The sequence below is a fragment of the Salmo salar genome, chromosome 07, assembly GCF_965601325.2.
Source record: "Salmo salar chromosome 07, fSalSal1, whole genome shotgun sequence".
NCBI lineage: Eukaryota > Metazoa > Chordata > Actinopteri > Salmoniformes > Salmonidae > Salmo > Salmo salar.
The window spans coordinates 18,717,631-18,742,111 of NC_138297.1; the positions used below are offsets into that span (position 1 = coordinate 18,717,631).

The following is a 24,481-nucleotide window of genomic DNA, read 5'->3' on the forward strand; positions in this document are numbered from 1 at the left end:
GCATTACTCTGACTACGTTCCTCCATTGAGTCCAAAAAAAATTCTGATCTCAGGAGGACCATGAGCTGTTGCTATCGATAAGGTGTCTGATTCATCATTTTGTTGTGAGCGCTTGGCCAAATTATTCTGCATCTTTGTTGCATTCTTCACATATGATTTGGCACAGTATTTGCAAATGTACACAGCTTTTCCTTCTACATTAGCTGCAGTGAAATGTCTCCACACATCAGATTTTTTCACATCAGGCATTTTCCTGTAAAGATTAGAAAAAAAGAGTAAAAATAACAATTCCAAGTACAGATAAATAGTTAAGCAATTAGATTAAACAACTCCTTTGTAAGATAAATATTTTAAAATGAAACATGTTTGGAAACAGGTGAATTAACATTCCTCAGTTAGCAGGCTCAAGCAAGCTAAAACCCACATGGTAGCAAAAACTAACTAGCAGAAATTGTTAACAAGTTAGAAATGATTTAAACATACTTTCCTGTAGGCTACTCTTTACTAGTTAACAAAAAATCATGTATGTCATTAAAATATATTCACCTCACACAGTATTGTAATTAAAACCTACCAGAAAGCATGTAGTCCTTGGCTCAGAGAGTGTAGTAGCGTGGGCTCAATTGCATCTCATTAGTGTGCAAGATCTTGGGAATCAGCTGTATATGTGATGGAAGAGTACACTGCACATGTGATGGAAGAATGCACTGTGCATGCAGAGGGTTTGAATACCATTGAATTGGGGATAGTTTAACCACAATTGCCTTGTGTATCCCACAAAAAAGGTTCACTGTTATAAGCTAACTTTTTTGAATGAATTTAAGCTAAATTCCCCAAATTCCAGGGCTTAACTTCCCATGGAAAATTTCGGGAAAAATTCCGGAAATTTACCAAAAAGTTTCCGACCCTTTGTAACCCTACCCGTAATAACAATACATGGGACGAGACCCGTAATAACAAGTGCACAATACATGCAGCACGAAAGCTGAAATAACAACGCACAGGTACTCAGACCAATGGACATGGGAACAATAACCAACAAGACAATGGTGAACAGAGGGCATATATATATATATACACACACACACACACACACACACACACACACACACACACACACACACAATTACTAATCAGGGGAATTGGAATCAGGTGTGCGTAATGAGACAGTTTAGTGACGCTTAGAGGCCGGTGACCTGGACCTCCGGAACTGGTACACGGAATGAGCAGCAGTACATGGGAAATTCGTGACACAGGCACACAAAAAAAGTAATTGTATACAGTGCACTTCAATCACAGATACAGACTGAGGTTACGTAAGACAGAAATGATAGGAGGGATGTTGGTCGGGGAGGATGGGTGTGCACGTAACGCAAAGGTCTAGCAACCCAAACGTTGCATGTTTGAATCACATCATGGACAACTTTAGCATTTTAGCAACTTTGCAACTACTTACTACTTTTTAAACTACTTAGCTAGCATGTTAGCTAACACTAACCCTAAACATTTAAATACTTAGCTAGCATGTAACCTAACCTTAACCCTAATGTTAGCAACCTAGATAACGTTAGCTACAAACAAATTGGAATTCGTAAGAAAATGATGTAATATTTTTAGAATAACACGTGAGCAGGCAGTAGGGGTGTGTGTGTGTGCGCACATGTGTCTATTGTATATCCATGTGTACGCTTTACTCACTAACCTGTCACGGGTGCCTCTATGTCCAGCAGGTTCTTCTCAGCCCTCAAGATGGCTGCTCCCTCTCCGATGAGTCTGAGGGCTACGCTCTCCTCCACGCGGCCCTCCTTGGTCAGGTGGCCTTTGAGCACGTCCACTTTGGGCTTCCCATCACTGTCAAACACCTCCTTGGCTGTGAGCCGGTGACTTGGCGGGAAGGGGACAGCTGGAGAAGAAAAAAGAGGAGGACAGTTAGTTACAACAAACCCACAGGTACAAAAGACCAAGCACGGAAAAGAGTGAGGACGAGTGCAATGGTGGACACCCTATGATCCCAAAAGGGGCGAAGAGGATTGAGTCAAATAAGTCACAGGTATAGTTGTGTCACTGAATAAGGTCCTCCTGTGTTTTAGATTCATTCTGTGTGAAAATAGAACAAAAATGCCTTTGAAATGAGTGTATTTTCATGGCATTTTGTGCAAGGAAATCTCTTTTGGAGGAAAGATGTTTGTCACATTTCTGGGCAGGTGTCAAGGGAAACGCAACACCTCTCATCACACGCAACAAAACATATTGGTGCTCACAACTAAATGTGTGAATAAATCTATTTACGATTTATTCAAATAGTAAACAAACTTTGATGTCAAGAGGAAAGTAACTTAAGTCAGTAAAATGTCTCCCTTCAAAATAATTTAAGAGTGCTTTCAGCAATTATCAAACTGAAAACCAACTGCCGGTGTAAAATACACTAATTAGCACTTTGAAATGACAAAAATGATCAACGCTAACATTTGGTAGCCTCTACCTAGCAGTTATTGTGTGTTGCTGCTGCCTGCCGCCTACACTTAATCCTATCGAAAGCTCACTTTCCCGGCCTTATGGGGAGCATCTTAATTATTGACTAATTACAGTCACCCACAACAATACCCTTCATTTGAGGAAAGCAGAAACAAGGAATTCTATGAAAACACATTTTGACATGGCCTAACAGCTGTACAGTACAAAGTAGGTACACCACCCTGATAGTCAATTGCAAATTAGCCACCAAAATATGAAGTGGATTCACTAACTCAGCATTTTCACACCATCAGGAAAATAGGAAATCGTGTTAATTAAAATCCCAGAGAAGCATCACGTCTAAAGAGAGATTAATGTGCTGTGCAAGTAGATCCCACAGACTGGGCAATGATTTCCCGACGGTGACATCATCTGTAATCAGACCTCTAGCGCACCTCTGTCACACTGTAATGAATGAAAGAATAGAAAAAGGTCATTAATTAATCGGGCTTAATTCTATATACCAGGTGTACTACACAGATCTATTGGGCAGCGTCCATGTTCTCAACCCTTCTCCTGAAGTGTGCACTTGAACACTTCCCGTCGTGGTGGAAACTCCCTCCAGCCGGCAGCGTAGCCTACTGGTTAGAGTGTTGGACTAGTAACCGAAAGGTTGCAAGTTCGAATCCCTGAGCTGACAAGGTACAAATCTGTCGTTCTGCCCCTGAACAAGGCAGTTAACCCAGGCCGTCATTGAAAATAAGAATTTGTTCTTAACTGACTTAAATAAAGGTAAAATAATGCTTTAAAATCAATGACAGTGACGTTGACGAATTGGGAAGCAATCTAGACTCCTCTTTCAGTAGTCTCTCTCGACAGACATTCATATGATACAAGAAAGCAGAGCAAGATTCCCAATATGGCTCGTAAAATTAGCCTTCTCTTTCAGTACGTCTGCTCATTCAGCTTTAATCCAGACAGCCATCATGGACACTGACTGAAACAATTGACAAGCCAGTCAGACAAACTATTCCTACCCCACACCTTCAGTTCAGTAGCCTACATCCCTGCACAGTCAAACCCCAGCCAGTGCCTCAGATAGGGTTACCAGAGGCCCCCGGCTGGGCCACTTCTCAGCACCTGCTGTGCAACTCTAGCCCTGGGCTTAAAGTGACAGTCTGTCTACATGCAGCTTCCTGTCCGTCATGTTGAGCTGTTGTACACAGGCTCCTCCACCCCAGCCTCCTGTCTGTCATGTTGAACTGTTGTACACAGGCCCCAGCCTCCTGTCTGTCATGTTGAGCTGTTGTACACAGGCCCCAGCCTCCTGTCTGTCATGTTGAACTGTTGTACACAGGCTCCTCCACCCCAGCCTCCTGTCTGTCATGTTGAACTGTTGTACACAGGCTCCTCCGCCCCGGCCTCCTGTCTGTCATGTTGAACTGTTGTACACAGGCTCCTCCGCCCCAGCCTCCTGTCTGTCATGTTGAACTGTTGCACACAGGCTCCTCCGCCCCGGCCTCCTGTCTGTCATTTTGAACTGTTGCACACAGGCCCCAGCCTCCTGTCTGTCATGTTGAACTGTTGTACACAGGCCCCAGCCTCCTGTCTGTCATGTTGAACTGTTGTACACAGGCCCCAGCCTCCTGTCTGTCATTTTGAACTGTTGCACACAGGCCCCAGCCTCCTGTCTGTCATGTTGAACTGTTGTACACAGGCCCCAGCCTCCTGTCTGTCATGTTGAACTGTTGTACACAGGCCCCAGCCTCCTGTCTGTCATGTTGAACTGTTGCACACAGGCTCCTCCGCCCCGGCCTCCTGTCTGTCATTTTGAACTGTTGCACACAGGCCCCAGCCTCCTGTCTGTCATGTTGAACTGTTGTACACAGGCCCCAGCCTCCTGTCTGTCATGTTGAACTGTTGTACACAGGCCCCAGCCTCCTGTCTGTCATGTTGAACTGTTGTACACAGGCTCCTCCGCCCCGGCCTCCTGTCTGTCATGTTGAACTGTTGTACACAGGCCCCAGCCTCCTGTCTGTCATGTTGAACTGTTGCACACAGGCTCCTCCGCCCCGGCCTCCTGTCTGTCATGTTGAACTGTTGTACACAGGCCCCGGCCTCCTGTCTGTCATGTTGAACTGTTGTACACAGGCCCCAGCCTCCTGTCTGTCATGTTGAACTGTTGCACACAGGCTCCTCCGCCCCGGCCTCCTGTCTGTCATGTTGAACTGTTGCACACAGGCTCCTCCGCCCCGGCCTCCTGTCTGTCATTTTGAACTGTTGCACACAGGCCCCAGCCTCCTGTCTGTCATGTTGAACTGTTGTACACAGGCCCCAGCCTCCTGTCTGTCATGTTGAACTGTTGTACACAGGCCCCAGCCTCCTGTCTGTCATGTTGAACTGTTGTACACAGGCCCCAGCCTCCTGTCTGTCATGTTGTACACAGGCCCCAGCCTCCTGTCTGTCATGTTGAACTGTTGCACACAGGCTCCTCCGCCCCGGCCTCCTGTCTGTCATTTTGAACTGTTGCACACAGGCCCCGGCCTCCTGTCTGTCATGTTGAACTGTTGTACACAGGCCCCGGCCTCCTGTCTGTCATGTTGAACTGTTGTACACAGGCCCCAGCCTCCTGTCTGTCATGTTGAACTGTTGTACACAGGCTCCTCCGCCCCGGCCTCCTGTCTGTCATGTTGAACTGTTGTACACAGGCCCCAGCCTCCTGTCTGTCATGTTGAACTGTTGCACACAGGCTCCTCCGCCCCGGCCTCCTGTCTGTCATGTTGAACTGTTGTACACAGGCCCCGGCCTCCTGTCTGTCATGTTGAACTGTTGTACACAGGCCCCGGCCTCCTGTCTGTCATGTTGAACTCTTGTACACAGGCTCCTCCGCCCCAGCCTCCTGTCTGTCATGTTGAGCTGTTGCACACAGGCTCCTCCGCCCCGGCCTCCTGTCTGTCATGTTGAACTGTTATACACAGGCCCCGGCCTCCTGTCTGTCATGTTGAACTGTTGTACACAGGCTCCTCCGCCCCGGCCTCCTGTCTGTCATGTTGAGCTGTTGTACACAGGCCCCAGCCTCCTGTCTGTCATGTTGAACTGTTGTACACAGGCCCCAGCCTCCTGTCTGTCATGTTGAGCTGTTGCACACAGGCTCCTCCGCCCCGGCCTCCTGTCTGTCATGTTGAACTGTTGTACACAGGCTCCTCCGCCCCGGCCTCCTGTCTGTCATGTTGAACTGTTGCACACAGGCTCCTCCGCCCCGGCCTCCTGTCAGTCATGTTGAGCTGTTGTACACAGGCCCCAGCCTCCTGTCTGTCATGTTGAACTGTTGTACACAGGCCCCAGCCTCCTGTCTGTCATGTTGAACTGTTGTACACAGGCCCCAGCCTCCTGTCTGTCATGTTGAACTGTTGTACACAGGCTCCTCCGCCCCGGCCTCCTGTCTGTCATGTTGAACTGTTGTACACAGGCCCCAGCCTCCTGTCTGTCATGTTGAACTCTTGTACACAGGCTCCTCCGCCCCAGCCTCCTGTCTGTCATGTTGAGCTGTTGCACACAGGCTCCTCCGCCCCGGCCTCCTGTCTGTCATGTTGAACTGTTATACACAGGCCCCAGCCTCCTGTCTGTCATGTTGAACTGTTGTACACAGGCTCCTCCGCCCCGGCCTCCTGTCTGTCATGTTGAGCTGTTGTACACAGGCCCCAGCCTCCTGTCTGTCATGTTGAACTGTTGTACACAGGCCCCAGCCTCCTGTCTGTCATGTTGAGCTGTTGCACACAGGCTCATCCGCCGCGGCCTCCTATCTGTCATGTTGAACTGTTGTACACAGGCTCCTCCGCCCCGGCCTCCTGTCTGTCATGTTGAACTGTTGCACACAGGCTCCTCCGCCCCGGCCTCCTGTCTGTCATGTTGAGCTGTTGTACACAGGCCCCAGCCTCCTGTCTGTCATGTTGAGCTGTTGTACACAGGCTCCTCCGCCCCAGCCTCCTGTCTGTCATGTTGAACTGTTGTACACAGGCTCCTCCGCCCCGGCCTCCTGTCTGTCATGTTGAACGGTTGTACACAGGCTCCTCCGCCCCGGCCTCCTGTCTGTCATGTTGAACTGTTGTACACAGGCCCCAGCCTCCTGTCTGTCATGTTGAGCTGTTGTACACAGGCTTTCCCCCCCCCTTTCCACCATGTCTGCTACACACATGTACTCATAACTTTACAGAGTGGAAAGGAACTCAGTATGCTGCTTCCTGGGAACAGTCTGTGTGTGGTGTGTGTGTACTCCGCGTTCATGCATATGTGTACTCATCAGTGCAACTACACAGTGATTGTTGGATAGTCTTAATCTTACAGGCATCTATATACCAGGTGTGCTACCTAAGACTGCACAGATCTCTTGGGCAGCGTCCAGGTTCTCAACCCTTCTCCTCAAGTGTGCACTTGGAACACTTCCCACCGTGGTGGAAACTCCCTCCAGCCAACACTTACACCAGTCCAATGCTTTAAAATCAATGCTCCCTTGTAAACAGCTTTGAAGTTACACTTATGTCAGGATACCACTACATTAATTTGACTACAACAACATGCTTTTTCCCCCCAAAGTGTGAATATGCACAAAATGTATGCAGAGCTTGAACTGGAAGGGTTCCAAACAAGAGAACTCTTGTTACATACCTGGCAATGCTGACCGAGCTACAGTACCAGTCAAAAGTTTCGACACACCTACTCATTCCAGGATTTTTCTTTCTTTTTTACATTGTAGAATAAGAGTGAAGATATTAAAACTATGAAAAAACACATGGAATCATGTAGTAAGCAAAAATGTGTTAAGCAAATAAAAATATATTAGAGATTCTTCAAAGTAGCCACCCTTTGCCTTGATGACAGCTTTGCACACTCTTGGCATTCTCTCAACCAGCTTCACCTGGAATGCTTTTCCAACAGTCTTGAAGGAGTTCCCACATATGCTGAGGACTTGTTGGCTGCCTTTCCTTCACTCTGCAGTCCCAAACCATCTCAATTGGGTTGAGGTCGGGTGATTGTGGAGGCCAGGTCAGCTGATGCAGCACTCCATCACTCTCCTTCTTGGTCAAATAGCCCTTACACAGCCTGTTGGGTCATTGTCCTGTGAAAAACAAATTAAAGTCCCACTAAGCGCAAACCAGATGGGATGGCGTATCGCTGCAGAATGCTGTGGTAGCCATGCTGGTTAAGTGTGCCTTGAATTCTAAATAAATCACTGACGGTGTCACCAGCAAAGCACCATCACACCTCCTCCTCCATGCTTCACGGTGGGAACCACACATGCGGAGATCATCCGTTCACCTACTCTGCGTCTCACAAAGCCACGGCAGTTGGAACCAATAATCTCAAATTTGGACTCATCAGACTAAAGAACAGATTTCCACCGGTCTTATGTCGATTGCTCGTGTTCATTGGTCCAAGCAATTCTCTTCTTATTGCTGTCCTTGAGTAGTGGTTTCTTTGCAGAAATTCAACCATGAAGGCCTGTTTCACATAGTCTCCTCTGAACAGTTGATGTTGAGATGTGTCTGTTACTTGAACTCTGTAGCATTTATTTGGGCTGCAATTTCTGAGGCTGGTAACTCTAATGAATTTATCCTCTGAAGCAGAGGTAACTCTGGGTTTTCCTTTCCTTTGGCGGTCGTCATGAGAGCCGGTTTCATCATAGCGCTTGATAGTTTTTGAGACTGCACTTGAAGAAACTTTCAAAGTTCACATTTTCCAGATTAACACATGAAGGTCAGTCAAAGTAATGATGGACTGTCGTTTCTCTTTGCTTATTTGAGCTGTTTTTGCCATAATATGGACTTGGTCTTTTACCAAATAGGGCTATCTTCTGTATACCACCCATACCTTGTCACAACACAACTGATTAGCTCAAATGCATTAAGAAGTAAAGAAATTCAAATTAACTTTTAACAAGGCACACCTGTTAATTGAAATGCATTCCAGGTGACTACCTCATGAAGCTGGTTGAGAGAATGCCAAGAGTGTGCAAAGCTGTCATCAAGGCAAAGTGTAGCTACTAAAATAATTGTTATTTGTTTAACACTTTTTTGGTTACTACATGATTCCATATGTGTTATTTAAAAGTTTTGATGTCTTCACTATTATTCAACAATGTAGAAAATAGTATATAAAAAAAGAAAAACCCTTGAATGAGTAGGCGTGTCCAAACTTTTGACTGGTTCTGTAAATCAAGTGCTCCTAGTATTTAATTCCCTGCCTATAGTAGGATGAGGTAAAGGGCATTCAGTATTGTTGGATAATCCTGGCTGCAAGTGAAGCTCTCAGGTTGCTGATGTCCAGTTGCTTAGCAGGCTATTGAACAATGTGTTATGGATATGAGTGAATAGAAGAGAGTTAGCAGAGACTAAGGGGAAAGGGATACCTAGTCAGTTGCACAACTGAATGCATTCAACCCAAATGTGTCTTCCGCATTTAACGCAACGTCTGAATCAGAGGGGTTGGGTTAAATCGACGCCCTGGGAGCAGTTGTGGTAGGGGGTTAACTGCCTTGCTCAAGGGCAAAATGGCAGATTTTTCCACCTTGCGATTCGATACTGCGATTTGATGTTCCATACATATTGCTCACCATATGTCTGCTGCAGAGAGACAAAAGAAAGCATGAGAAAATGAGTTTTGATCAGTCATGGAAATAAAAGTGCTGAAAACATGTTGGCTCACTATTAAAAAAGAAGATTAAGGCCAAGCTATTGGATGAAAAATACCGAAGTTATGGCATAGGTACAGCCAACTAGCTAGCTAACGCTACCTAGCAAAAAAGTATTAAAAAAAATAAATATATATATATATATATATATATATATACATACATACATACATACATACATACACACACATATCAATACTTGGGGTCAAATATCACGTTATGTAACTGTATCGAACCCCCCCAAATCACTGGCAACTGTGATTTAATGTTGGCCTAACTGCTTTTGACATACTTTATGATGATTGACATTGAAGTCTCTGTCTTTTATGTATTGCCCATTTCTAACGATCAATCCTGTCCTTTCTTAATCCACCCTCGATAGTTGATTCGTTATTTTTTCAAAATCCAATTAATTAGGGCAAATTTCAATTTAGAAGACTGTCATTCGGAATAGCACACTCCTGTGTTCCAGCGCTTCAGAACTGTGAGTGTACAGCAGACTGAGTTGGTCGAGCCTGCCTGGTTGCCTGCCTGGTTGCCTGCCTGGTTGCCTGCCTGGTTGCCTGCCTGGTTGCATGGTTGCCTGGCTGAATACTAAGTATGACTCAAAACTGGGCTCCATTAGCTGATAGCTTTAATTCATTTCATCATTACTCAGCCCCCCGCCATGTAACCAGGCGATTGCTGCTCCGCCAGCTAGTCTAGAAGGAGCGAAATTGGTCTGCATTCATGTGAAGTCTGAACATCCCCTTTCACCACGACTTAAAGGGGAATTTCAATGAAAATGGATCATTTGATATTGTACATTAGGTACAGTAATTCATTCATTCAGTAAATGACTATCAAGGATCACACCTCATTTCTCCAGCACCAATCAACCCACCAAACTTGTCTTGCCCCGGCCCTTTTTTAACCCTCACGTTTAAGTAAAATAGACCAACCCCAGGATTCAGTCCCCTGTTCACGAGCAGTCAGCTTTCAAGACAATCTACTGCACCAAGAGACTAGCTCGTTGCTCTGGAGGACAATACTGTTGTTGCCGTCAGATCTAATTGACCTAACTTTAAGTGCTATGAGTCTCTTTTCTCCTGATGGATATTTCTCCCATCACAATGCAGTGGGATTGTGGGAGTAGAAAATGGCTCTTGGCAATCATTGAAAAAGTAGGTGCTTAATTGGTAAAAAGCCCAATAACAGTTTAAACTCAGGAAAGCAACAGGCATGCTTAAGAGCCATTGCTCCAATCAGAGCCATTTCCACCATTAGATAGAAACGCTATCCATCTCCCGCTTGCGTAGCAAATTAATACTATGCATTATTCAAACGACACCCCCTCATGTATTTTGAATGCATTATCTATCTCCCCCTCATGCATTATTTGAGGCACTCCAGGGAACAGTAACTAATTCCTTTCCACGGATTAAAAGTATCATTCAAAAGGCTGATTACAGGAAGCCATGTTGGTTACACTGGGGGTCGGCACTTTTCACATTGTGTAACAATCACTTCAGCTCTGAGGTAGGCGTTTAATGACGTTGCAGAATAATGATTAATCAGAAGACAGGATGGAAGACTAGTGGATCACTGGTGCATAAATTGTGATGCATGACACTTGGGGTGCATCTCAATAGTCTGAAGTCATGTGAAGGATACCGGACAGATTTCAGCAAATTGAAACTGCAATGCATTATTATATTGCAGCACATAAGAGTAATTGACATTTTTGGCCAATAAAAAAATCAAAGCTGCAAGATTCTTGTCTAGAGCGCTATAATGACATTAGTCAGATGACTACTTTCACTCCATTACCTCTCTCCTACTTTCACTATATTACCTTTCTGCTACTTTCACTACAGTACATTATCACTCTGCTACTTTCACCTCATAAACGGCTACTTTCACTACAGTACTTCTGCTACTTTCACTACAGTACCTCTTCACTATGTTCACTACATTACCTCTCTGCTACTTTCACTACATTACCTCTGCTGCTTTCACTACATTACCTCTGATGCTTTCACTACATTACCTCTGATGCTTTCACTTCATTACCTCTGATGCTTTCACTTCATTACCTCTGATGCTTTCACTACATTACCTCTGATGCTTTCACTACATTACCTCTGATGCTTTCACTTCATTACCTCTGATGCTTTCACTTCATTACCTCTGATGCTTTCACTACATTACCTCTCTGCTACTTTCACTACCTTAATGAACAAAAGTACTGCTCTCCAACTGGCTTTTAAAGCGACAATCAGCAGTAGAAACAATGACAAAGCGGTGTCCCCACCTCTGTTTTGGTAAAAAGCTGAGGGATGGGGATGGAGAAATGTAACCACTCTCAAATTCATAGACAGAGCTATGGATGCAAGGACTGTATTAACCATGTTTTAAGGCTATTTAATGTTTGTTTACATTTAGTTTGTTTACAAACATTAGGTTCTGATGGGGTACATCAGTTGAACTTAGCTCATGAGAAACTTAAGTTATATACAGTACTTCAAGAATCAAAGGCTTGGCAGTATACCGTATATACCAGGTTATTTGGAAAAAGCCACGGAATGGTTTTTCCAATACCGTCAATACAGTTGAAACAATATATTGAAAATGTTTTAATACATTTGAATATTTGTAGCCACTTTAAGTAAATACCTGCAGTCAACTTGTGCAATACGTTAGGAGATAAAGAACATTGCTTTCTTCATTTCACCTGTCACATTATTATGAAGCTTACAGTAGTCCCCAGTCACATGGTGTTTGTTGTCACTCACTGTTGTGCAGTATGCGCCAGGTGATCTAATTAAGAGTATGGAATTCACAACTAAATGTTTGCAATTCAAGCTAAGTTAACTGTCTAAAATGTGTTAAATACTCAGCAGTTGTGCATTTGGTTTTCTAATTCAGTAGCTAGTTAACTAAGTGGTTAGCTTCTTACAAAATCAAGCATTCACTTGGTGACAGCAGAGAATCCCCTCCTGGATCAAGAGCCTTGCTGTCTAATATTTGATTTATGCGTGCAGCAAACTGTGAGTAGCATTTTTTTGTTACTTGTATAGTTTAGGTCATAAACTGTACAAAATGTTTGCAATGCGCTAGTTAGCATTCTCTATGGGATTTGACATGTACTTGTTAGCATTGCTAACCATCGGATTACAGAGTATCAGTGGGTTTTGAAAACAGCGCCCCTTGTGTTCAGCGCGGAATATCCCGGTATGGCACAAGGTCGGTATTACAATCTGGATACCGCCCAAGCCTAGGACATATCATTCATTTATAAGTCCAAAAATGGATGTAGCAACTACTGATTTCCCCTTTAAGTTGTATATGCTCCAATTACAAGATGCTGGATATGTGGTTGTTCCTAGAATATTTCAACATCTCTAACTGGTCAAACTGCTTTCTTCTCCAGAACCCCTATACTATATAAATTGATGCATATGTAGCCATATCATTACATACAGAATGTGAATTAAAGGATCTCTATGCATGTAGCCTACATGATTCAGTAAATATGGCCCAAGCTCACCACGTTCAGTTCATATACACGTCTTGAGGGGGGAAGAGTCTTGATCAACATAACATAGTGGGACTCAATCATCTGGCCCTGTGGGGAAAAATAGATTTCCCACAGGGCCAGATCTTACCTCGATTCATTTTCCCAGAAGCTCAGCAATAGTTCTGTACGAGCCCCATAGGAAAGACCAGGGAGGATAATTTGCTCCCAAAGCAACTACTATAGAGCACGTCATTCATATAGGAGGCAGACTGAACTGTTTTTAATCTACAGAAGAAAATAATGGATGGAACAAACAAATGATTGCGCCGTAACAGTAGACTATATATTGTAAATGCAAAGAATGCTTTTTAGCATTATGATCAGTCCAAGCAGTACATTTTCATTTTTCTAAAATACAGGGGTTTATGTCAGTACTTGAAATGATTAAATGAGCAACGTTCAGCGTTCATGCTTAGTACTAGACACGCAATGGGAGAAAAATACAACCAGTTCCTCCACATTAAACTGAAATATCTGAACCTGTCCAATAAGAAAGTTATGCCCTACTGAACATGGACCAGATGTCTACACCTCCCTCCCTCCCTCCACTTTTCTCACTCCCGTGTTGTTGACATCTGACTGAAAGCTGTATTCAGTAGGCAATAGCAATAGGTTATGCCCTTATCTCAAATGATATTGAATATCTATTGAAACCACTGCACAGGCACCCACTTCTCTCATCCAGCATTACACCTGCTAATGCAGTAGCATAAAACCACATCACGCATACCACTCATGTTTCTATTTCACCTTTTATGGGTGATGGAATGGCCCATGAACTATTTTCTTCTTTATAATCTGCAGGCCTACTTAATGTAGAGTTTCCAGAGGCAAATGTGAGCACAAAAATACCCATGTATTTTAGGCAGTGTGTGTAGATGAAGTCAGCATTTTGCTCTCTGTACACTCACTGCACAAGTAACATGAGCGAGCATCAGGAAAAAATGAACGCTCCCATTGTTATCGACTAGGGAACCCTGACTGTCTGTAGGTGTCAATCAAATTACAGTTTACAGCCAGTATCCAGCCCAGGAAGCTGCTTCATTCTATGTGTCTCAAACCAAGCAACATAACTGTGGCTTCACCACAGGCGCCCCAGGCAGAGTGTCTGAGCAGAAAGGTACCACTTGGCAAAAAGACAATTGGCTGCACAAAGACAGAATAGAGAAGGATAATCATAATGGCCATATCTTGGGCAGATAGAGTGTGTGACATTAAGAAAATTAGCAAATTAAACACCGTAGGCTTGGCCTATATGTAAAGTAATATTTCTCAAAAATATAAATGCTATAATTTCAAATCAGTCAATTGGAAAACACTACATGACCAAAAGTATTTGGACACCTGCTCATCGAACATCTAATTCCAAAATCATGGGCATTAATATGGAGTTGGTCCCCCTTTTGCTGCTATAACAGCCTCCACTCTTCTGGGAAGGCTTTCCACTTGATGTTGGAACATTGCTGCGGGGACATGCTTCCATTCAGCCAAAAGAGCATTAGTGAGGTCGGGCACTGATGTTGGGCGATTAGGCCTGGCTCACAGTCGGCGTTCCAATTCATCCCAAAGGTGTTCGATGGAGTTGAGGTCAGGGCTCAGTGCAGGCCAGTGAAGTTGTTCCACACCGATCTCGACAAACCATTTCTGTACGGACCTCGTTTTGTGCATGGGGGCATTGCCTTAGGGCAGTTTATATGCATGATTATCGTCCTCACCAGGGATGTAAACAAATTTGTGCACAAAATTTGAGAGAAATAAGCTTTTTGTGCATATGGAACATTTCTGGGATCTTTTATTTCAGCCCATGAAACATGGGACCAACACTTTACATGTTGCGTTTATATTTTTGTTCATTATAATATACAATCTCAGAAAGCAAAGTTGATAAACAAATGCTTAAATTCAAGTGTTTTGACATCTAAAGGATTTCACAATGAAATCTTGCAGAGCACAGTGCCTTTCAATCCACTATGGGATTTAACCTGGGAAAATGGCTGACAGTGCACAAACAGGGCACTACCCTCAGAGAGTGTGGGTGAGGATTTGGCTGGCACTACCCATCTACACACTGAGACATGTTACCACGCCAGCACTTTCACTGCCCCCAGTCTCTGCATGACCACCAGAAAGAGGAAGAACAGGAGAGAAAAGAGTGTGTGACAGAAGTGTAGCGAAGGAGACATAGTCAACGATAATGGCGGCTAAGAACAGCAATATTGATTATCCTCCAATAGTCTATTACATTTATTTCATAGATGATATTTCAAGCGGGTGGACAAATGTTTCTCCCCCACGCTGCACCACCCACACCACAGTAAAAGCTGCAAAGCTAAACCCCATTATGAATCATGACTGAACTGTTGTTTGAATGGTTCCTACAAAAGAAAACTATGGAGGCCATGAACCAAGACATGACTCAATAACAGAGAAGAACGCTGCCATTCCTCAAAGAAAAATTCACCTCTATTCAGTGTGACTACAACCAAGGAAGGACATGCAAACCAACACTCAAAAACCCCTTCCCATCTCTCAACATATTCCCATAAAAAGGCTCTCAGCAGAGTTGGGTTTCCAGTATATTTGGAGCAGAATTGCCAAGTGTTGAACAGGATACAAAGAGGGTGCATCTCATTCCCCCAAACAACATTATCAGACAGTGCTTACTAATTAAATTACATAACCACGATGAGATGGAGAAGAGAAGACCGTATGCTACTGGGTAATTGGTAGAGAATATTGAAAGGGTTCAAACATGTCAGGTTATTTGGAAGACGAAAGGGATAGAAGAGGCATTCCAAACTTAGAACACCAACTGGAACTTCTGGTTCCCCCAAAAAAAATTCTATACAGTTTATATGGACAATGTTGTCTGCCACATCCAAAGATGCTGAATATTAGTCTCTCCCTTCTGACACTTGTGTTGAAACACTTCACCCATAGCTCAAGTTTGTAACATCTGTGTGTCGATGGAGACACACAGAGCTGCGTCCCAAATGGCACCCTATCTCCTATAAAGTGCATTTAATTTGGCCAGGGCCCATATAGGGAATAAATAGAGTGACATTTGGGACACACGCCGGATAAATGAACCTAGTTTCCCTACGGAACGCCTCAAACTGCATTTGCGCTACTTCTCAAGAGCTTTCAGTCCCCCCCTCTCTCATTTAGAATGGCTACAAAGCTGCCCATCAATAATTCATAAATCAGCACTCTGCCTAGGAGATGCAATCTTCAGATACAATTAAGGCGTAATAAATTTGAGGGTGAGACCTCCATATTTAAAACCCACCTACGGTCCCTTCGCAGCAGCATGCAAGGCTCTGCAATATTATAATATGGACAGGGGATTAAAAGAACGTTTAAGTCTGGGATTATGGTTGCCAACTTCATTTAGGGATGATTCGAAAGCAAAGAACGCCAGAGTCATACAGGAATAGTAATCCCACCAAAAATCCTCTTTCTGACAAAGTCAGCCTGGGTTACCAACTCCTTTCTTTAGCCTCCTCTCTACTGGCCAACGTTCAATAATTTCTCTCAGTGGTTCCCACACAGGGTTTTCTTGACCAATTATCTGGTCTGGTGTTGAATCAACCACACATCCTTTCAGGAAGTCGTATGAAGATCTGCGGCTTGAAATCCACCATTTTCTGAGACTGAACAAGCTTTCTAATGAAGCTGCAGACTGGCCAATACTAAATGGTAGCCTACAATCTGTTATCCACTCTAACACCGACATCATTTAAACCCACTGACACTACCGGGAATGAGGAAACAGTTCTGTTTTTTCTATATTGTGTAATATGGAGATGAAGCACCAGAACAATGGCAGTCATGGCAACCAAATGTGTTTTTGTCAGCGTTGGAGGAGTTTAGGCTTCTGTTCTATCTACTAAGTAAAGCAGAGGCCCCGGTCATTTAGACATTTGTGACTCGTTTCAGGAAACTAGGCGTATGTCACGCGTTACTACTTTACAGGAGCTCCATTTGAACGTAAACTTTTTTTGAAATATCAAAATGCATTTTTTGGCAGAAATGCCTTCTGGAACATGTGAACTTTCATGTGCCTTAATAACAAACTTGTATGCTGTCTGTAAATATGGATAAAATAGTTAAATTATGAGCCTAGTTGGTTTAGCCATGGAAAAAGCCAGCAACCTTCCCGCTAGCCATCATCAGCTGAGATAATAAGTGGGCTGGACATGCCGATAGATGAGTTCGGATTGGTCTGCCATGTAGCACGCTTCTGTCTATATGAGCTGGTCAATATGTGTAGGTAATCCTTTCTAACACAGCTTTTTTAAATAAATATATCTCGTAGAAGAACTGCATAAGTGTTGCTCTCTACTTTCTGGAGGACTGAGTTTTGAAACCAGTGGAATTAGAGTATGATAGCTAAGGAGATGAAGAAAATTCTGGCGTTTTGATTGCAAATATGCAGACGGAGTCAAAAAGAGAACACACAGAAGTCTATTTTATAAAACACCTGACTCTGGATTACATATTCAAACTAAGGGCAACCATGGCATCCGTGACAGAGGGAGAAGCATCCATCCATGTAAACGGGTAACAGAGTCTAGCTAGCTACATTTTCAGATATATTATACATTTCAATTTTTGTCAGAAAGTAGTTTTCATTTTAAGTTGGTGTGCTGTTAGCTAGCTAGCTAACGTTACGTGTATGATCTGTGCAGTAATATTATTTGTATCTCAGAGCCATTTGCATTGCTAGTTATAGCCCAATGTTAGCTAGCTAACATTGAACCTGGTTGGTTAGCTACCTGCAAATTCATGCAGGGTAGTAACGTTATGAGTTGGGATTATGGTTAATTGTTTAGCTAGCTAGCTACATGTCTAAACAAAAGATTACACTATGCAAGTAACTATTTCAATAGAATGTTTGATGTCACTGCGACAACTGTCGATAGACGTAGCTGGTAAATTTGTCAGAATAACTGATGAATTTACGAACGCTCAACACACGTTGAATATGGCCGGTGTCAGTAAACGTTGGCAAAAAGCTTAATGAAAATGTTGCCAGCAGCACAGTTGCAGTCACCAACGCTCTGGATAACATAAAAACAGCCTAACCAGCTCTGCTAGGGCGAGTAAAACGGTCAGAGTGAGCTGTTCTCTCATTTGTGTCAGGAAGTAGCTAGCCAACGTTATCCAGTTAGCTTGGGTGCTTGACTGCTGCTGTTAGGTCAGAACGCTCGGATCAACCCTACTTTAAGGCCAGAGCGTCCAGTGTGTGGTCTGACCACTCCGAGAACGAAAAACTATGAATTTACGAACGGCCAATCTGACAACGCTCTGAGTTTGAACGCACAGAGCACCACTCTGGCACTCCAGATTACATTTACGAACAGACCCGTAGTATAACACAGACTTTAGTCTTCAAATCTTTGGTTGTTTAGTACATAGCCTCACATGTGAATCCTTAAAGAAATGGGTGGGGCTAAAGCTTAAAAGGGTGTGAACGATGCTGAATGGGTGTAGACAAAGAAGAGCTCTCCAGTAGGTACCAAAACAGTAGGTACCTAGGGCCATTTTCTCAAAAGTGAGGTTACAAATTTATCAACTTTCAAAGCAGAATTACTTTCCCATTGTTCCTCAACTGTAGGGTATGACACCATTTTCTAGCTCTGATTCTCTACTTTTATCCAATGTAAAAAAACACAATTTCAAATTTTGCTACATATAGCCGAATCGAGCCGGCCGGTCACATTTGTGAGTGCCTCTTTAGCATGCGTTAGTATGAGGGAAGCTGGTTTGGGACAAGACCCTTAGCAGAACAAGGCTTTGAAGCTAGTGCCTGAGTACCACAGGCTCAGTCTTGAATTGAGCTGCCTGTATTTGAAAAGCAGTAAGGAAGATGGAGAGACAGGGGGATATAAACTGAATGTGGTGGACCCAGGGGCGGCAATCTCACACACACATACAGGTGGTGTCCCTGGCACTCTGGTCCAGAGTAAGTGGAGAATGCAAAGTTAGGGTAAAGAGGAGAGCTGCTAGATGAAGTGTGTCCAAATGGGTACGTCAAAATCTAACCCTTCTATAAGGACAAGCATATTTTAGTAGTTCATCATGTTTTCAGGTCACAAGATCATTGGAGTAGAGGTAGTTGGTGAGTGACTTCTACTTCAGTTCATAGAATGTTCTGATAAAACATTTCTGAAAAAGCACATATTACTCAGGTGAGAATTGTAGTCTGCAATCAAAATGAAACCAGAGTTCAATAGGTTTTTTTAAATAACTATTCCACATTTACAGTATTGCATTTTCAATTCTCTTAATATTTAATCATTTTTCATCCCTGGGGTATTTCCCTATGGGCTGTTTATATTAGTCATTCAACAAAATCATATTTTAATACCAACAGTATTTTTTTTAAACCTTAATTTAACTAGGCAAGTCAGTTAAGAACAAATTCTTATTTACAATGACAGCCTAGGAACAGTGGGTTAACTGCCTTGTTCAGGGGCAGAAAGACAGTTTTACCTTGTCAGCTCGGGGATTCGATCTAGCAACCTTTTGGTTACTGGCCCAATGCTCTAAACACAAGGCTACCTGCCGCCCTTGTGTACACAGTCAGGGGACTGAATAACCCCTCTACACTCCCTATAGTACACACCATTGCAAAAAAAAAAAAGACTTAAATTGCATCATAGAAAAATGTATGAAAGAAATTGTAAAGGGGTTGCCACGGAAACAGAGCAGCGCAGCCTCGGCCTGATCTTTTATCCGTCATAGCAAAAACTGGCTTTTGAATGGAGATGATTTATATGAGATAGTGCTTAGAGTTCACACACACAGGGTTCCTAGGTCCTCCTAACTCTAGAGAACTCCTACAGTGCCATGTCACATTGTAAGATATCTATGGTGGTTTGGACTGAGATGGCGAGAGCGTGGGACTGTAAGGTTCTACCTGCAAAAAGATAATTCTGAGATAATTGGCTTTAAAGTTCTGATCCCTAATTGGTTTGAATGGTGTCAGCAATTTTTATCTAGTATTCTTTTGAATTTAACAACATGAATTGGGGTATTTAGAGTACTATGTAGGTAGAGAACATTGAACAGAACAAGGCTATGCCAATAACTCCATTTTGACAAAAATGCCGAAAGAACACTACAATCTCAAGCAACAAAATTGCTTCTGAAGGAGACACCTACGGCTATAGTACTCAGAAAGCTCTCACACACAGGGCTCCTACAGGTCCTCCTAAAGTCGTCAGCATGCTTCAGTTTGGCTGGCGGCTAGCCGAAGACAGCTGATAATATAATTTCCGTTTCAGTTTCTAATTTCCCTTGTTACTGTATACATGTATGCACCTCTATATGAGAAATGCCAAATTATATGGTGTTTTTTTTTAGGGGGGGCCAAACTGTACCAGTCAAAAGTTTGGACACACCTACTCATTCAAGGTTTTTTCTTTATTTTTACTATTTTCTACATTGTAGAATAATAGTGAAGACATCAAAACTATGAAATGACACAGAATCATGTAACCAAAAAAGTGTTAAACAAATCAAAATATATTTTATATTTGAGATTCTTCAAAGTAGCCACCCTTTGCCTTGACAGCTTTGCACACTCTTGGCATTCTCTCAACCAGCTTCATGAGGAATGTTTTTTTTTTACACTTACATGATTCCATATGTGTTATTTCATATTATTCTACAATGTAGAACTAAGTAAAAATAAAAAACCTTGGAATGAGTAGGTGTGTCCAAACCTTTGACTGGTACCGTATATCTGACATTTTCTTGTTACTGCATTCACAGGTGTCCATCTCAATGAACCTGGGCATACCTGGAACTACCGCCACTCTTGTTGTCAGAGAGTCCGAATTCATTCGGCATCATGGCTGCAAGGATGAGGATTCTTGGTTGTCCAATCAAGTGTACCCCTGAAAAAGGCTAAGGGCATGTTTGGCCCTCCACGGAGGAAGCTCATGAGCCAAACGCAAGATACGTGCCTCACGCTTTTGCTGAGACACCGCTCCCTTCTGGCAACTACCATCGTGGAGGCTTGTGGCAGGGGGACAACAATCTCAAGAGCCAGGGAGACCCTCTCGTGACAAGGCTTGCAAGTTAAACGACTTCCTCTGACCCTGGTCATGTGCCATGTCAGGAAGACAAAGTTAGGAGAGGACAACAACCCAAGGCCAGACAATCATGCAGAATAGGCCTTTCTTTGGACTGCTGACACACACACACCTCTTGATGGACACAGACTCAGTTCTTTGTGTGTAATGTGAACCAAAGTACTTTGTACAAAATGTATAGTTTTAATCTTGTTAATAAAATTAAACCTGACTCTGATGTGTGCAGTCATTTAGATAGCCTGTGGAGACTGTGACAAACAGCTCTTCTCAATGTTGTCAGCACTTGATGTTCAAATATAATGCATTGAAACACCTTATATGAAGAAATGCCAACAGAGCTTTTTCAGCACACAAAAATAAATTTATTATTTTATTCTTTATTCTTTCTTCTCAAAGTAAACCACAGTACAAAAGTGTCTGCTGAGAACAGACATGTAAACAAGTGTCTATGGAATAAAATGTAAGTGTCGGTGTTATAAATATTTCTGTACAACAGTGTCTGCTATGAACAGACATGTAAACAACAAAAGGGTCTAATGTTCGACTGCTGAGATGTCTGAAAAACAACAGAAGGTGTGCATTTCACTGTGGTCCATGTCCTCTTCTTGAAGTAATTTACGAACTCATACAGCTGGTGATCAAATTCCTCCCGGAGTTTTGGTGAGAGTTCATCCATGAAATCAGCTCTAGGTGCCAGGGCCCTGGGGGGGGAAAACAGAAGAGAGTAAAGGAGAAGATTCTGAAATGATCTGTATTTATTTACCTCTGGGACAAGCTCGGTGCATGACGTTCTTGAGATCTGTCTTCAATCATTTGCAATGCCTTTGCGAGTGACGTGTCGAACTGAGTCTGCAGCTCTTTTCTACCTTCTTCTCACACCCTTGCTACTACTGGGCCGGTGAACAGGCAGTGCTGGGGCGCAGAGAACAAAAACCAGGTGCTGTCTCCATTCACTGATGTTTGTGCCTTGAACAATTTAGAATGTAGAGTGCTATTTAGTACACATATCCAAAACATGAATGAACATCAAATTTCATTAACCGAGACTACAATAGACTTGGGAATGTTTGAGCAGAGTTAAGTAGGACTGGCCTAGCTACTCAACTCTGTTCAAATGTTTGCAACATTTTGACAAGCTGGGACCTTGCAACCAAATATGACTTTGGTGTTACCAATGTGGGAAGCTTATGATTTTCTTTCTCTAACAAAATTATGTTTCATAAAAAGTAGTGAAGATCTTTAGTTTAGTTGATTGGCTTGCTTTCTCTGGACGAGTATGCTGCTAGGCTAGCTAGCCGCTAGTCAGCCAAGTAGCTAGCGCTAGCTGCCTAGCTATTGTTAGCAAAATATGGGTACTCTTTTCGTAGACTACAATAGAAAATACAACAACATACCTCATCCTTTGGTGAAGACGGCATGTTGCTTTCAGTTCTCCCATGCTTCATGTGCCGAACAAGCCATCAGCAACATTTCTGAAGTAGCCTTTCCACCGGCATCTCCACTGAGGCCCTTGTTTCTTTTCTTTGCCTTGACGAACTTCTCGCAAAACCTACTCCACTTTTCCAAACAAGTGGTTGGGTCAAACCCCAGTGTCTCCCTCCATGAATTGGTATTTACATGCAGGACTTTATATAATGTATGGCTAGAATCGTAGTGGTGAAGGCACTTCAGCACCTCCTCATCAATCGATCCTCGAAGTTGTCGTTTGCCATGTTGAAATCACATTGAGTTTCAGGCTGAATCGACAAGAAGCAGAAACTCGTCTCACCCCTACAGTTGACCAATCACGGAGGAAGGTGCGTAGACTTTGGCTCCCTGAACTTTGGCTGGACTTGAGAAAAAATGTTGTGTGCCCGAACAGCCATCAAAACTCTAGCCGAACATCAAAACAAACAAAAAAGTCACAAAATGTCGTCATAATATATGCGCATGCGGCCGCCTTAGCTATAGAGAAAACTCCTACAGACCCATGCCGCATTGTGTGATATCTATATTGGTTTGCACTGTTGTGCACAAAGAAAGGTCTAATTACGGTGGAGGGAAGGAGCTTACGAGTGTGGGATTACCCTTGGTGATAGTGAGATCTATGGTATCTGTATCGGCCATCATAAAGAAGTGCTGGTTCTACAGATGTAAGATCTTAATTTAAGCCAGTTTGCTACAGCAGGAAAATAGTCCTGCAGCAACAGGAAATGTGAATTATTATGTGGATTATAATTCATTCTTAAAAGTCTAAACTGACATGGAATTGTTTTTAAGATGGTCACACTATGGATGATTTAGCTCTTTTATTTTGCCTAATGTACCCCTTTAGGCAGTCTTTTTTTGTATATATATAAACAAATGATTTGATAAAATACTGCATTTGACCTTTACTACTATATCCCAGAACAACAAATCATTTGTTTATACAACACAAAGACAGTCAAAAAATGTATCCTAAGAAACCAGGTTCTGAAGTGTTTGTCCTATACCCAGGAGATATAAGAAAGCTCAGTAAATATATATTTTTTTACACATATTGAACCCTTTTTCGGTTGGCACAAAACTACCTTCATACTTCCATTTGTTTTTTTAAAGGCGGTACCGGTTACCTTCAGACAAGTCCTGTGACACTTTTGTGGGTGTTGTTGCATTGAGCAAAACGTAGAGCATCGTGTTCATGGGAATCTCCCCTTTCCACAGTGGGGTCAAATTAGTTTGTAGCCCAAATGGTTCGGACGCTACAATCAGAAGTTGGCACATCGACGGTACCGACTTCAGATGAGTCCCGTGACACTATCGTGGTCGTGAGAGTCTCCCCTTTCCATAGAGTGGTCATAATACACTGCTCAAAAAATAAAGGGAACACTTAAACAACACAATGTAACTCCAAGTCAGTCACACTTCTGTGAAATCAAACTGTCCACTTAGGAAGCAACACTGATTGACAATACATTTCACATGCTGTTGTGCAAATGGAATAGACAACAGGTGGAAATGATAGGCAATTAGCAAGACACCCCCAATAAAGGAGTGGTTCTGCAGGTGGTGAACACAGACCACTTCTCAGTTCCTATGCTTCCTGGCTGATGTTTTGGTCAGTTTTGAATGCTGGCGGTGCTTTCACTCTAGTGGTAGCATGAGACGGAGTCTACAACCCACACAAGTGGCTCAGGTAGTGCAGCTCATCCAGGATGGCACATCAATGCGAGCTGTGGCAAGAAGGTTTGCTGTGTCTGTCAGCGTAGTGTCCAGAGCATGGAGGCGCTACCAGGAGACAGGCCAGTACATCAGGAGACGTGGAGGAGGCCGTAAGAGGGCAACAACCCAGCAGCAGGACCGCTACCTCCGCCTTTGTGCAAGGAGGAGCAGGAGGAGCACTGCCAGAGCCCTGCAAAATGACCTCCAGCAGGCCACAAATGTGCATGTGTCTGCTCAAACGGTCAGAAACAGACTCCATGAGGGTGGTATGAGGGCCCGACGTCCACAGGTGGGGGTTGTGCTTACAGCCCAACACCGTGCAGGACGTTTGGCATTTGCCAGAGAACACCAAGATTGGCAAATTCACCACTGGCGCCCTGTGCTCTTCACAGATGAAAGCAGGTTCACACTGAGCACAGTGCGCGTGACAGAGTCTGGAGACGCCGTGGAGAACGTTCTGCTGCCTGCAACATCCTCCAGCATGACCGGTTT

General features: G+C 43.4%; 1 protein-coding gene and 2 long non-coding RNA genes across 6 annotated transcripts in view; 1 reads left to right on the forward strand and 2 right to left on the reverse strand.

The window, feature by feature from the left end:
- The window catches only part of LOC106608629 (protein phosphatase 3 catalytic subunit alpha), a 138,164-nt gene that overhangs the window by 69,703 nt on the left and 43,980 nt on the right, over window positions 1-24,481 (reverse strand). For all 4 annotated transcript variants that reach the window (XM_014206697.3, XM_014206695.3, XM_014206696.3 and 1 more), the window contains exon 2: window positions 1,703-1,903. In XM_014206697.3, coding sequence (XP_014062172.1) covers window positions 1,703-1,903 — 201 coding nt within the window. The remainder of the gene's footprint in view (window positions 1-1,702; window positions 1,904-24,481) is intronic.
- On the forward strand, window positions 1,897-21,017 carry LOC106608630 (uncharacterized). The gene is made up of 2 exons (XR_001329555.3): window positions 1,897-2,050; window positions 20,484-21,017. It is a non-coding gene; the product is annotated as an uncharacterized LOC106608630 (long non-coding RNA).
- LOC123743742 (uncharacterized) lies at window positions 21,196-22,546 on the reverse strand. The gene is made up of 3 exons (XR_006770573.2): window positions 22,201-22,546; window positions 21,673-21,772; window positions 21,196-21,507 (listed from the first exon to the last, which is right to left on the reverse strand). It is a non-coding gene; the product is annotated as an uncharacterized LOC123743742 (long non-coding RNA).